The sequence below is a fragment of the Etheostoma cragini genome, chromosome 8 (genome assembly GCF_013103735.1).
Source record: "Etheostoma cragini isolate CJK2018 chromosome 8, CSU_Ecrag_1.0, whole genome shotgun sequence".
Taxonomy (NCBI): Eukaryota; Metazoa; Chordata; class Actinopteri; order Perciformes; family Percidae; genus Etheostoma; species Etheostoma cragini.
The window spans coordinates 19264057-19279512 of NC_048414.1; the positions used below are offsets into that span (position 1 = coordinate 19264057).

The following is a 15456-nucleotide window of genomic DNA, read 5'->3' on the forward strand; positions in this document are numbered from 1 at the left end:
CCCCTCTGTTTGGCCATAGCTAAGGGCAACGGGGTCCTTAAACAACAGGAGCTCTGAAAAGACTGCCACTTAGCCTTGGTGAATGGGACGGAGGCTGGGGAGGGATGACAATAAATTAAAGATGAAACAAGCGAGGGTGTATTCTCAGATAAAGACCAGAAAACACGCACAACAGACGGGTAGACAAACATGATCTATGTTATCCATTTTCACATGAAAACCAATGGATAACAACAGTGCTGTAAAGATGCTAAATGCTACTGCTAGACCTCCCAATTTACAATGCACTCTTACTATACTGGAAAACAACTTGATCTACAATTTAAATGACAGAAAAAGGAAGCTGCGCCTGCTCGGGTCAACGTTGCCAGCAGCAGATAACAGCGTCTTGCCAGATGCTTGGCCTTCATCTCATGTGGACCAGCAGCCGAGAGCCCCTCAACGCTGCTTTGTGAACACGCTTTAGTCCAACAAAAGCCAAAACCAGAAACTGACGCGGAGTTCGACTCCATGGGCGTCGACAGTTGCAACCTCCCCTATTTTTGCTTGTCAAGTGTGCGTTGGCTCTGATAAACTGGCACTATTACATTCCACTCCCACACCTCAGTCTACTGCCATTATATTCCCCTACGCCATTTCACGCTCCCTCCCACACCTTTCTCTCTGTGCCAGCACTCTGAGTGCTACTGACGAAGGGAATGAACAGACCAACATCTCAGCGTCGCACGCGTCTCTACCACAAAAAATTGCACATGGAGTAACTTGTCATTTTAATCTACAGCACACGTATTATTCGGCCCCAAAGTCTGGCAGTAATCAATGGGGGAGGACGTGGCTGTGTGAGACACTATTAGCACGCTAAAAGGATACCAAAAGTGAAAACATTCAGAGGGACTTTAATCACTCTGACATTCCTTATTCTTTCTATAACAGACTGACACTATATATTAATTTCTAATTTACTGGAGAAGCCAATGGTGAGGCAGGAGTTACTGCTGGATGTCACTGTATATACCGGTCCGTCTGAATCACTGGTGTTTATTGGCCCTGTAAATGGCAGTGCTGTGAAGACAGCTTGTTGAATACATAGTGCTTATGCAAAACAGCAGATGCAGTGCTGGTGGATCTATGGAGTAGTTCTTACAAAGCCTTAGGAGGATATCACAAATAGAAAGCTGCAGATTACTCTCTGTGGGAAGGGAGCATCCCTGGAGTTTAAAATGAGGGATTTGACTTCATGCAGAGCATCGCTCCACACACAAACCAGCAGGTTAAAACTATTTCTTCAGTGGGAATAGAGAGGGTTGGTGGCTCTGTGGCACTGTTGGGCAAAATTAAGCTTACATTAATGTTTTAGTCAGACAGACATTATTACAATAAGCCAAAAAAACCTTGACAATCACTGTGAAAAGGGTGATCTTCAATGGCAGGCTTATCAGAATGTACAAAAGAAACTGCCAAGTGTAATTAAACACAGTCATGTTCCCCAATGAAATCTTGCTGACACTTCATTTTGCAGATTTTGGACCGTGTTCAGTGCATGGCTTAATTTTCATCAAACCAATCAGGGTCAAGGGTGATGTCGACTGCCAATGTTTTGACAGTATACTTGTGTAGCAGATTAATGTTATATTGTCAGCTTGCTGCACAACATCTCACTCCGGCTGACAGCTCTCTCAGGACTTGTAGGCCAATGATTACTCTGAGGGGGTCTCTGGAAAAACCATAATTCAATAAAATGTGTTGTGGCAGTTATACTTCCTGGATCATGCAGGATAGTTTGCATTGGCATTCTTACACTTACTGCCTGTCTACATAGATAAGAAATCTGCATACCATAAAGTACTCATCGAGGCAATGTGTAAACAAAGGCCGACCCTTGGGTGTGAGTCTCTCATTGTAAGAGTAATACAAGGTACTTTCAAGCAGACAGACTATACATTTTGTTTACGATGTATTGTAATTTAAATCACATGTTAATGGATTTATCCAGCAAACAATGTAAATGTATTGGATTAGGACAATGCACATTAATCAACATTTCTGTAAATGCACCACTTTTAGCCAATCAGCTATTTTTCAACTGTAGTCCTACCCAGCATGCTTGTCTTTATGATGGGAGGAAACCGGAGCATGGATTAGAATCAAGAACCTTCTTGCTCTGAGGTAGAAGTGCTAACCACTTAGCCACCGTGCTGCCATTAACGCAGACCAAGATGTCCTGAATGTCAATATTTCGAAACCATTGTGGTTTGCACAATTGATGATGCCTTCTTGTTAGAAGAAGCCTAATTGATGTATTTTAGAGTCCCAGGTGGGAAGTCTTCACGAGTTAATAGATTTATCTGCCTTTAATTTCTCCAACCATGGCATATGGCTGATATTAAAATAAATAGAGGAGACGCAGCAGTGAAAGCACAAATCGTCCTCATGTGATTTTGGAAAGCTACAGCACATCATAAAACCCAATGCAGGATTGAAGAGCTTTTTAACAAAATGTGGACATAATGTGTGTGCTGTTCACTAAGAGAACAAATACACATTGAAACACATGCACACACACACACACACACACACACACACTCACACACACACACACACACACACACACACACACACATAAATACACACACACAAACACACACACACAACCCAAAGAAGTGCATTTGATGCTTGTGACTACACAAAGCATACCTTATCTTCCAAAACACACAGAGCCACTGGGAGCTTTTGATGCCCTTAAACCATCCTCTGTCCGTCTGTTCCTACCTTCACATCCCTTACACTTCTCTTATTCTCTCTCAGAACAACTTTAGTTAAGACAAAAGGCCAAGATGAAGCGTCTTGGAGGTAGAGGAGATGTGAATATGAATCACCAACACACTCTCCCTCAGTCACTACGCCATCTGATACTATTTTGTCAATTTGTGTTAATAAATGCATAACGAGAGACGCTGATGTGTGCATTTTAAATAAATTGCTTTTCTTAAAAGGGGATTCTCAGCCACTTTCAACAACTTCCGTGCTCATCACTTTTGTAGCTAGTCTTTAAACTTGACAGTGCGGTGCAGATGCACTGTGACACTGTATGCTTCCTTGGATGTGCAGAGTGGCTCTCTTGTTCTCAGTGAGGGGTCCGCCAGCATCTGGCCAAGTCCTGTGCACCCTACGGCGGTGTTCTAACAACAATTCGTTGCAGGGGCAAACATGCGCTCCATCATTGCGCTCTCTATTCCTTGCTAGGAGCAGCCCGGCAGACCGAGGAGAGCAATGAGAAGCTTAACTTTGCTAAACTAGCTTTCATGTCATTTCTGTTTCCAGAGTTACACTGCTCGGCCCCGGGGCTCGACTTGAGATGGATACTGCTCTCATCTTTCCCGGCTTATCGCTGCCCCTCGCTCAGTTCTATCCGAATCCACGCCTTTCTCTACCAAATCTCTCTTTGCTTGCTTCCATCTTCCTGCCCATTGCTATTCATTGCTCCTCACCAGTCCATTTCTGCTTCGCTATATTATGTTTATGTGGTGTGCTTTCCATTTCTTTATCTATGTTATCCGTTACAGACTCCCCGTCCCACTCCTTCTATCTGACTGTGCGATGATTGCACCAGTGCATTTATGGAAGATTGTGGGTTGTTACATTGCACTGTTTGCCACTTTTCCACCTCTCCGCTATTTCAAAAATCAATTACCCATCAAATAAAACGATAAACAGTAAGAACGGCTCTGTGCTGCTGTTTGTGTCTACCTGTGCCAAATTGTTTAAAATCACTCTAATGGGAAATATAAAACTTGGAGGCATAAAAAAAGCTAAGCTTCTGTAGATCTAATTATCTGACACCTCTGAGGCAGGATAACCAAGCGCTACTCTATATTATGCCACGATGATCTCTCACTAGTCTATTCAAATCAAGGAACCAAATATGGAGACACTGGAGCAAGTAATTATGGGTAAAGAAAAAGAGGAGTTAAACAGAGGACGAGGTACAGGGGAGAAAGTGAGGAAGGAGATGTTGTGCTCAGGTTGCTTAGAGCGAATATTGAATGCCTTATCTGTCACCTGCAGGGCTGCGCTTATTATATGGAGAGGCAAAGTCAGAGCAGAATGTAAGGTGTGTATGTGTGTGTCTGTGTGCGAGTTCGTACAGGAAAGAAATGGAGAAAGTTATGTCTTCGGTCCCTCTGAAGCGCAGAGGCTGATCATAAAAAAAATAAAAAACTGAGCTGCTGTTCCTTGATGTGTTCTGAAGGTCACAACAACACGGAGCTTACAACTTCTCAACCACGCACAGCGCAACACAAGCTTTCAGCAACAACATTTGGGTCATTTACGCTCCGTACATACAAATAAATACTAAAGAATCATTGCTGACAGGAAGTATTTGGTAATACAACAGTAACACACTCTGGCACTGGTGCATTTCTCTGGAAGCTGAATTGAAAACGTGCACACACCACTCTGTTAGATAATACTTGGTACTCCATCACCAGACACCTGAAAACATTTCAGAGATGGTGGCAGCCTGAGAAGGCTTTCAGTCAACCACAGCAGGCCTTTTAATAAAATCGCTGCAAGGCGGAACACTCTCTTTTTGTAGGGAAAGGAGTATAATAATTGTACTCTGGCAATATTATGCATCATAAAGCACTCCTTAGATCTTCACTCAGCCCCTACTGAGGTGCATAAACATGTTATTTTCCACCACTTATTTATTACCGACTGCAACGTCTGCCTTGCTTTTTTTAGTTGTATACCGTATATGACATATGCAAACATTTCTAAAATTCCTCAAATGTTTTTTGATGCAAATGTTTTTTTGCAAACACTGTTCATACAGAATTCAATAGTTGTAGACTGCATTGTGCGATCTATGCCTCGGGTCCCATAACAACACACAGCTACATTCTGCCAGCACCGGAGTTGGCATTGTTCACTTGTCAACAAGGAAATGGAGTGCCCTGGACACAAATATCAATCAATATTTCTGCATCACTATACAGCTCTATTCAGCACCGTGTGGCTTTGCATTCAGTCTGAGAAGGACAGGCTTGACATGATAGATGGACTCTTCTTTCTTTTTTACTTTCTTTCTTTCCTTCTTTCTTTCTTTCTTTTGTCTGTTTGTTCCCTTCTTTCAAACACACAGGTAAACAAATATAAAAAAGATTGATTAATGCTAGCTTATCAAATTTAGATTTGTGATGTGAAACATTAGCCTAAATTATATTGAGCAAAACAGTAGTTTGTCAATTTGTCAGATCAGAACCACCACTGGCGAGGAAAGAAATGAACAGTTATATTTTATTTCAGAGAGTAAATGGTGTTGAACGGTTTCACCAGCATTCACTGTGTTCCTATTCTAAAGTTTAATGTCCACTTGTCACAGAACTCCTTCCGGTTAATCAGACATATTTTGTTCAATCAAGTTTCTGCTGACTGAATTGGTAATAACATTACTGTCTGTGTGTTCTAGACACTGACTTATTATCTTGTACTCTGCACTTAACCTGTTTTTTTTCTTTTTTTGACAGACTTTTTTTTAATTTACTGTAGAATACATCAATGTGACAGCAGCACCTGGACAGAAGGATAGGAATACACAGGATCTTTTTTGGAACAGAAAAGAAAACGGTGACACGGGTCCACATGTGGCTGCCTGGGGCAATATGCTCATCAGGATTGGAATGCTGGCAGAAAAAATGTCAGCTTGCCAGTGGAAGTACACCTGAAGTGTTGAGAGAAGGGGACTGGTGTGCCATAGTGACAGTAGCTGCCTTTGAGACGCAAAGCTGCCAGTGGAATAAGAATGACATGCCATATGTAAGAGGTACCTGCCGGGATACTCTATACACCAGACCGGCTCTCAGGGATGATACTACTCTATTTATGTTAGAGTTAAATGCAACGTCATGAATAGAATTAGATTTCACATTACGCTAAGAATGCCATGGTGTGTTTTTGTGTGTTAAACACACAGGAATGTTCACATCAGCGCATGTCTTCTTTGGCAGAAAGTAGAATCTGTCAGTGGCTTCTCTATATCCTTATGAAAAGCCGGCAGTGATGAAACCCTTACCCTAAAGATCACAAATGACGTGACATGTTGAGTGAACAAATCTTACAACTCTATTGTCATTTTACCCAATTTGATAGAAAAGCTGTAGATACTGTATCTACAAGCTTCCATCTGTTCTGAAATCTGCCAACATTTCCAACTATTACGGCCTGATTAAATTCAATAAAATCTTGTCTGTCAAAACGGGTGAACGTGACAGCGGTCAGAAATTTTTACCTTCAGTCCAATAGTTCAGTCTCACAAACTTGTTTCTGAAGTAGACCTGTTACTTGTTACTTGACATTTGTATAATGTACTCCTTTCGTTCATCTAAGAGCTAATGACATCAAAACACACACATTCTCAGTTTTTGTAGTACATGTTATTTGTAGTACTTATGTTCCCTCCATCCAATGTTATAAAGTAGACAACCTCTAATTTAATTCTAAATGTCCACATCTTCGTTGCACAAAGGATCTACTTCTGTAGAGTAAATTTATATTTTTCGCTTTCTGACACAGAGCTCTCTATATAACTCAGAAACATTGTGTCATGAATTATGGCATTCATATACTGCCAATTTCTGGCATTAATTCATTTTAGTCCCACTGCTAATTTTGCCTCATTCAGTCCATGCAGGATTTCACGGCCTTTATTTGAGATTGTTGTGGCCCAAAATGCCTGATTTTGCGGGTGCTTTTATAAAAAAATGTGATAAATGTTGCGTCTTCTTTTGTATGTTTCTTGCAAGAAAGTTGTAAAAAAAAAAGTTTGGATAGTTCTTGAAAAATAAAAGGGGTGAATAAACTACTCTAGGCTGAGATTTCCTTGTAACCTTACCAAAAAAGCTCAGGGTGCTGCAAATGTTGGTATAATATGATAATGGCTGGTGGATTTAAAACAAATATATATATACTGTATATAATATATTTAATGAATGAATCAAATTTGAACACGTCTGTCAGTGGCTTGTTGATCTTTACATCGTTAGTTAGTTCCCTATCCTGGCCTGGGACACACATTCATACGGTTTGAAAAAGGACTTATTGGACTTTGACTTATGATTGCACTTACAATAACGAGCGAGACTACGTCTCATCTCCATTTAGTCCTGCATCCACAGTGTGTGTGTGTGTGTGTGTGTGCGCGTGTGTGCGTGTGTTTGTGCATCAGTCACGGGGGGAACACAGCAACCCCGTCTGCTGCAGAGAGCAGACAGGATGAAAACAGCAGCTGCTTTCAGCAACTTTAGAGTTAAAAATCGTTACAGCGTACATTGATGTTGTCTACATATACATACAACATGTATACATATAAATGTATACATGTTGGCAGGATGGTCTGAAATGTTTCGCGCAGTCTTTCGCTGTACGTTTTGTTGGTAAACGTGAGATGTTTGAGTCCCACATGTCTCGTCTTTATAGCAGAAACAAGGAAATGAATTTGGCAAGTTCTCACTCCCGCTTGGTCAGTGGCTCTGGTGCACGTGACTCTGCATCTGCAGCAGTTTCTTAGTATTTTAGTGCCTTTTTTTTGGGCTCTTTAAATGTTGGTGATATGGGTCAGTTAACCAACAAAACCCCAATAAAAACGAAATGTGTGACTTAGAGGCTAATCAGAAGGAACAGAAACATCTTTCAAATCCCGCTTAGCCTGCTCCTGTCTCCAACTCTCAGTTCCTGAATAGATATATCATAGATACTGAATAGTTTCTTTTCTGCACACATGACCATCTTACCTGCTGTAGTGAGGCAGAGCTCCTCATCGCTGTTGTCCTGACAGTTGTCCTGGCCGTTACACAAGAAGCTTCGGTCTACACAGTGGCCATTTCGACACTTGAAGCGAGTCTCCGAGCACACCAATGGGTTGCCTGCTGTGGTTAGTAAGGGCAGAGGTCAAGGGTCAAGTGTTGGTTCAAACAGGGTTACAGAGAGAGATTTCAAACTTCAACTGTGTGAGTGACACCGAGAAACAAACTTCAGAGCATGAAGTTAAAATGATATTCTGTAGTAATGCAACTTGTTAGACGTTGTTTTGTGTGCTTGATCCCCACATCTACAACACTTTGATTTGATTAATTTTAATAGAAAAACATGGGGGTTACATTTTCATGGGGCTTTTTGGAGAATAACTGAAACATTAAAAACAGTGTGAGCTACAGCAGTAAAGCATTTGATCTGGGGAGTCTGATATAAATCATACTGACAAAAACAATAAATGTTAAAAGACATTCTAAATCCTGCTCAGAACTATCACTTCCTCTAAGCACATGTTTTGGTTTTGTCTTTAACTTCTGCAAAATGAGGCAGAATTATCTTGTGAGAAGATCCAGACAATTGCACAGTGGTGACGCATTATGTGCTGGGAGCGTGCAGCAAAGCTCCATTCAAATAGCTAGATTAGATTTGTGAGCGTGGTGCCCTGCAGGGGAGGAACACTGCCTCCGACAATGGTGAGTGATCGGCTTGATGCACGCGCCCCACTGGGAAAGCAGGGACGGGGTCATGTTAGGACAAACTATACGCCTAATAATACAGACTACACCTGGATCCTGGCCTTCCTCTTGTCCTTTATATCAATACAACATGTGTAATAAACTGTCTAAAAAGCAAAGCTAGGCCCAGGAGTTACAAGTGATTCAAATAAATAAAGATGACTCAAACCGTTTTGAAAAGGGAATATAATGTGCTACATTCTCCATTCATTCCTTGTCACCACTATGATTATCTGCTCTAAATGCAGCATTTGATAGTGAGTGGAGGGGACAGCAACAGCTCAGACACTGGATTATTTATAGAATGACATTCTCTTTCATTTTCCTTTGAAAGGAGGGGATATACAGAATACCTGCTTCACACTTTAGAAAGCATGCGCAATACAGCAAAAGTAACAAGGTGGAATTTTTCTTTTTTTTGTGATAATCTCTGAAACGAACCCATGATCAAATCTAAAAAAGGCAACAGTTACGTGATAATGTGTGTTCTGTGCCTCTGGAAAACCCAAAGACCTTTGCTTTTAAAAATGAATAGTTCAACCAAGGGACAAGATGGAGGCTGGGATGATAGTATGTTTTTTTTATAACAGTATGACACAATGCAACAAAAAGGGTTGCTCGATGGCCCGGGGCACGTAAAACGCCACGTAAATTAAACAACCCAGTTGTCTTTAAAAAGAGTGTTTTAAATTATTTAGTAAGTTATCTTTCTCTGTTGCTCTACAATGTTTCGCGAAATTTGCTGTAAGTTCGAGTTAAGGGCAGATGAAAGTGGATCATTTTTCAAAGGAAGGTCTTCATTCAGAAAACAAATGCTGGAGTGCCTTTATAAAAGGCTCACATGCATGGCAGCTACAAAGGCTACCAACAACCCATCCTTCGGTGCCTTGCCGGGTTCTTCAACTTAAATTGAACGCTGAGGTTCTTTGATAACCACTAAAAAGAAAAAAGGTAAAGGAGCCAGTCAATTTGGACTCTGGGCATGCAGATTTAGTTTTACATGCCCAACCGGGTGAGTAGTAAAAAACCACCTTGACGTTGAACTATGCAATGAAACACTTTGATAGGAGAATGAAGTGTGGCGATTGTTATCTTAATTGGATGTCTTTCTTTGTCCAACTACCTTTGCTGCTCCTAAATTAAATGAATAAAAGCATCACCAAGTGTTGCGCTGGTCCATTAAAAGCTTTTTTTATTCAATGATGAGGCACATTTCAAGCTTAAAAGGAGGGGTGTAGTAGTACACTACCATTCATTATTCAATAATGCTCCTCCAGAGCCACAGACTACACTATACAGTCATATTAGTATTAGAAGGAATAGTACATAATGAGGAAACTGCTAGACTGACCTTTTAATACTTTGCTCAGATTTTACAGAAATGATTGTACTTAAGTGAAGTACATGTTCAGTACTCAACCCACCACTGGCTATGTGACCAGTACAGTAGCTGCATTGTGAACTGTTATGAGTGAGAGGCAGTACAAGAACACAGACAAACCGACCGGGACTTTTGGTGGACATGGCATGAGACACATTGCTATTACAATAATTGGTTGTCGTGTGAGACTCACTGCAGTTCTCCTCGTCACTCCCATCAGGACAGTCGCTGAAGCCGTTACACCGGAAGCGTCCGATGATGCAGTGGACACCATTAGCGCAGGCGAAGAAGGAAGGGGCGCACTTTGACTTGACCTTAGCTAAAAACAGATGAAGGGTTGGGGGGGAATGTTGGGATAAAGAAAACAATGGATAAGTCTATGGCTGATTTGGAGATGATGCATCAGTTCTTAATGCACTACATTGTGTTTTGTGACAGAGGTAACCTTGGCAGAGATGCACACAGGAAGGAGGGCGCCCAACCACTAAGGCTGCTGAGTTTGCTTTATGTTTTTATGATAATAACGCAACACACAAATGTATGTTCTCAAAATAAACATTAAACCATATTACTATTAAAGAGCCCATACTATGAAAAAAAAAACGTTTTCTGGGATTTGGGGTGTTATTTTGTTTGTCTGGTGTTTCCACACGCATACAAACTTGGAAAAAAAACAACCCATGCTGTTTTGAGTGAGATACAGGTTTCTGAATGTCCTCTGCCTTCAGTCACCGGGTGAGTTGTTCAAAATCTCCACGGCTTTCTACGTAACTACCCGAGACGAGGTGGCTAACCTTAGCACATGCTAGCGCTAGCATGCTAGCTCGTTCTCAATGGCAAAACACTGCTACAATACACACACACTAGTTCACCATAATCTACAAAAGAACTACTCACATGTCCCTGTTCTGCATGTTTTTCACAAATGTGCTGTCCTTTAGAAGTACTCTCAAGTGTGACGTCTCACTGTAGCTAAAACAGAGAGGATCTGCAGCAATGTGCAGTAGCCTACAACAAAAATATGGTGCTTTATGACAATGAAACCATGTAAACCTCAAAATACAATTATGAAACTGAAAATGAGCATAATATGGGCGCTTTAACCATCTTACAAGGTTCAAACAGTTGCTTTTTTTTTGTTTAAAGAGACCAGTTAATTACTCGGCTCATTTCTTGTTCTGTAATGCTTATCTTCATGTTCTCTGAAGCATAGCAAGTAAAGGGTAAGATGCTGAGCACAAAGTACTGATAGGAGAAGAAAACAAGTTAATGACAAAGACAAAGAGAGGAAATGGTGTGGGAGAGCATTTGTATGGATTCTCCCATTGATCAGCCTAAGCAGGCCACGGGTCTTATCTCCCAGGACAGGCCTGAATGAGACTGAGTGACGACCCTGCCGAACATCAATGCCTGGCATCCCCCGTTTAGCACTAGCACCTAGTTTTAACTCAAACACATTGATCTTCTCTGGCAGAAGGAGAAAAACAAGATTGCAGGTAGATGAAGACGAAGACATCAGAAAATAAAAGACCTCACTTTAGCTTGTTCACCTTTGAAGATAGAATTTTAAACCCTGATGGCAACAACAAAAGACATTACACTACAGCGATCAATATTTACAATTTATAATAACAGACCTATCTCCGACCTTCTCTACTTCTCTAAAGCTACTGATTACAGCTGAGCCGTTATTATGATACTAGTTAAAAAAGAGTAGAAGTTGATGCCAGTGAGGGAACATTTGAGACATTTTAAACAGTACAGAACAATGAAAGAATGGAACAACCCACCCACTCAAACACACAGGGCGGAAGAAAATGAGTGGGCATACTAGGCATCTTGAAGCAAGCCACCAAACAGTCTTTCTGTTTTTTTTCTCTCCACTGAACACAAAGGGTAGACTTGTCCTGCTCATAGGTTGGCGTTGTGCCGTCTCAAATGCCAGGGGCGCACATTTTTCTCTCTACTCTATATTGTGGTAGGCTGATGTATGAGCTCTCTCAAGCTGCTGCGATTATCTTTAGCGAAGGGGGGGCGGGGGGGCTAGGCATAACAACCACGAGGGATGTAGCGCTCGTCTCCAGGATGAAATGTAAGCCGCTGAACACGGGGAGGAAGCTGGGATAGCGCCCGCTCTCTGTGTCTATAGTCTGTGAAGCCTTTGTTTACCTGGACAGCAGAAGCACAAACCCCCCAAAAGCTCATTTTGCATATCACATTCAGTAGACTCCAGGGAGAAAAAACTACTTAAAAAAAAAAACATGCTGCTGTGGAGGCATAAATTGAAATTCATTCGGCCACAAACAAATGCAATATCATAATAATAATAATAATACTCTCTAATTCTATTTATTTCACATGTCTTAGATGATGCTTGCTTTTTTTGTTGTGTAGTTCTTGTAAGATCTAAAGGTAGCATGTTTTGGTCTTGTGGAGAAATAGAAAAGTTTCCTTTTGGAAAAACAACAAAACATCTTCTTCTCTACATGGACATGGATCCTTTGTTCATTTGTTCGGCAGGCTTGGCTTATTAGGACAGCTCTGTTATTGCTCTGAGATTCCTCATTCGCTCCCTCCCTCATCCCAATCCTCATTACCACTTCTACTGCTGGCAGGATTCATCTGACCCTGTGTTTGTGTTCCAAATTAGCTCAAATGTCACATGAAGGGCAAGCTCATGAAGGCAGAGTCGTGGGTGGGAGAGACAGCACTGGTTGGAAAGAGAGAGCGGATGTGCTCAGCTGTATTCTGGGGACGCATGGTTCTTCATAGCCTGAGTTATAGCTGAGTTTTCAGAGCAAGGAGAGGAACAATTAGGAGGAGGAGCAAGTTGACGGTGGAAGAAATGGTAAAAACACAAACTTAATATTATGCTTCCTTTGATGATCCTGTGAAGGCGTCTTGTTTTAACCCAGGTCTGGGATTTCAAATTCAGGTAATGCTGATATATTTCAGCGACTCCGACTATGCAACATATAAGCATCCATTTTATCCGGTCTTCATCCCTTCTGTCGTCGCTGTTTCTATGTTTGCACTGCATTGGTAACGTGCCAACTTTTCTTTCTCTTCTCTGAGCCTTTGTAGAAGGTGTTAAGGAAAAACGGGCCGGGGTGTTGGGTGGCTTCCAAACTTCAGCTGAGCAGCACAAATGAAAATGAATGAGGTTAGCAGTCAAGCTCCATTCCTTGACTATCTTGACAAAAAACATGGTTGGATGACACCAAAATGCACAGCTGGAGGACACAAAAACAAAGGCGCAGACATATGAACCCCCCCCCCCCCCCCCGTCATTTGTTTTATTTTCATGAATTTGAAAAAGAAAAAAACTTTTTTTCCAAAAGTAAAAACAAAGTTCAAATCTAGGACAGGGAGTCTAGCACCATGGCATATGGGTTTAGGAAGAAATCCTTTGATAATCTTAAATAAAGTGAATACCGAATACTATCAGGTGCATTCACTCTGCTCAATCTGACAGCAGAACTCCTGTTGCAGATAGTGTGCTTTGCTCTTCCCCAAATATGCACCTCAATGCCCTTCTCTACACGTCTCCCCTTTTCTCCCTCTCCTCAGTTCCCCAGAGAACAGAACAACTTGTTCGGCGCAGGTAGGCTTGGTCGTGATGGGCATGCATGCTTGACAGAGCGAGGAGAAAGACTGGAGGAAGGGACTAACAAGAAAGAAAGCAGCGCAAGGAGAGTGAGTGGAAGAGAACAGAGGACGGGAAAGAGTGGAGACAGCAGAGGACTTCAAAGGTTTCTGTGACCGCGTTAAGCATTTCTTAGGGGAGGAAATCAATAGGTAATGGAGTCAGGGTGTAAGCAAGAAGGGCATAGGGAAGTTTCAGTCTAGAAGGCTTGGGGATCAAAATGATCATTCTGTACGCCCTGCGCGCCAGTTGTACAATGCGATAACCTTAGTGTACAGGAAGACGCATAGCAACATTATAGAGCTGCTTTCATCTCAAGGGCCAAGCGTTTACGGGACACTGGCGTTCTGCAAAGCCATCAAAGTCAGCAATATTTAAAAAAGCAGGGAGGGATCTGTCAGACAATAGTCCTGCTGCAACGTTCATCACTGAAAGCTACATATTACTAAAATTGCATTGTTTAAACTGGTATTGGCCAACCTTCTATTGTAAAATGACAAGGCTACGGTTCTTAGACCTTTGAAGTTTTCAAAGGAATAATTTTGCCTAATTTGTGACTATTGATTGGACAAGGATAACATTCAATCTAAACGAGCAAACTGGATTAGGAAAAAAAGATATAGCAGGAGGCCATATCAAAGTAAGAGGCTGCATGCAAGACCCTAATCAATAATGAATCCCTATTCCTTGGTAGTAATTACAGCAGCTCATTGATCAGTCAGCTATTAAGCACATGGGATGCAACAGACTCAGTCCCATTAAACCTTCCTCTTTTCTTACTATTTCTTTCATAACTATTCAGGCTATTAGCGCTTAGTTTTTGTTTATCTGAGCTGGGCTAAATCAACTCACACCAACCGAGACATGCTCCAGTCTTAGTCCCCCAGACTCCTACAATCCTCCTAAATGTCTACGCCCACACAGAGAAAAAAATAATAATGAAGCCCAGTGTAAAAGAAGACAACAGAAGAGCATAAACATATCTGTAAGCAGTATATGGCTCTTTGTGTTTTAGGCAGTGCATTGGTCACTGTTGTTATCACATAAACACAAACTCCTAATCTTAGCAACCCCTTACCTACACATGGTTGGACTGAGGAATTGGCCAAGTGTGAGCCTTACTATCTAAATCATCGTTTTTTTAGCTAGTTCAGCCCCCTGCTGTCGAGAACGACTTTGTTGTTGATAAGCATTTAGTTCTGTAGAACTCAGTATCTCATGGCCATTTTGGAATGTCAGTGTTATGAGCGCAGAAAGCAATAATGTGACAATATTCCAGTCAGCAAATGAGCTGAATTAATGTTGTGTCCAAATGTTGTGTAGAGCTAACAGGATCAATAAAAAATTAGTAAGGAAAACTAACAATTAGTCATGTCCCTAATTGTTATGAAGTATCAATAGATTTTTTAAACTATTTTACAAAACATCAGCCTGCCTGTGTGGCCCTCTGATTGGCTCTGATCTATCCTGTGTGTCTCCCATTGATTGAATAGAGCGGCCAGGAGTCAGAGTTGCTACTGGCCTCTACAGCAGCAGTCGAAGTTGCAGCAAACCTTATTGCATAAGGAAAGTCTGCTCAAAGGTTTAGTATGTCATTTTTCGGGGTGATTTTCTCTTTATAAATAGTTTTGTTTAAAGTCTAACTATATACATTTTGCTGAACAGCACCACTGTGACATCCATCCATCCATCTTCATCCGTTTATCCGGTATCGGGTCACGGGGGCAGCAGTTCCAGCAGGGGACCCCAAACTTCCCTTTCCTGAGTCACATCAACCAGGTCCGACTGGGGGATCCCGAGAAGTTCCCAGGCCAGGTTGGAGATATAATCCCTCCACCTAGTCCTGGGTCTTCCCCGAGGCCTCCTCCCAGCTGGACGTG

At 41.6% G+C, this 15456-nt stretch overlaps 1 protein-coding gene across 1 annotated transcript in view; it reads right to left on the reverse strand.

Moving 5' to 3' along the window:
- Positions 1 to 15456, reverse strand: part of ldlrad3 (low density lipoprotein receptor class A domain containing 3) — a 77706-nt gene that overhangs the window by 26799 nt on the left and 35451 nt on the right. The window contains exons 3-4 of the mRNA XM_034879155.1: positions 10124 to 10249; positions 7794 to 7928 (exon numbers count right to left, since the gene is read on the reverse strand). Of these exons, the coding sequence (XP_034735046.1) occupies positions 7794 to 7928; positions 10124 to 10249 (261 nt within the window). The remainder of the gene's footprint in view (positions 1 to 7793; positions 7929 to 10123; positions 10250 to 15456) is intronic.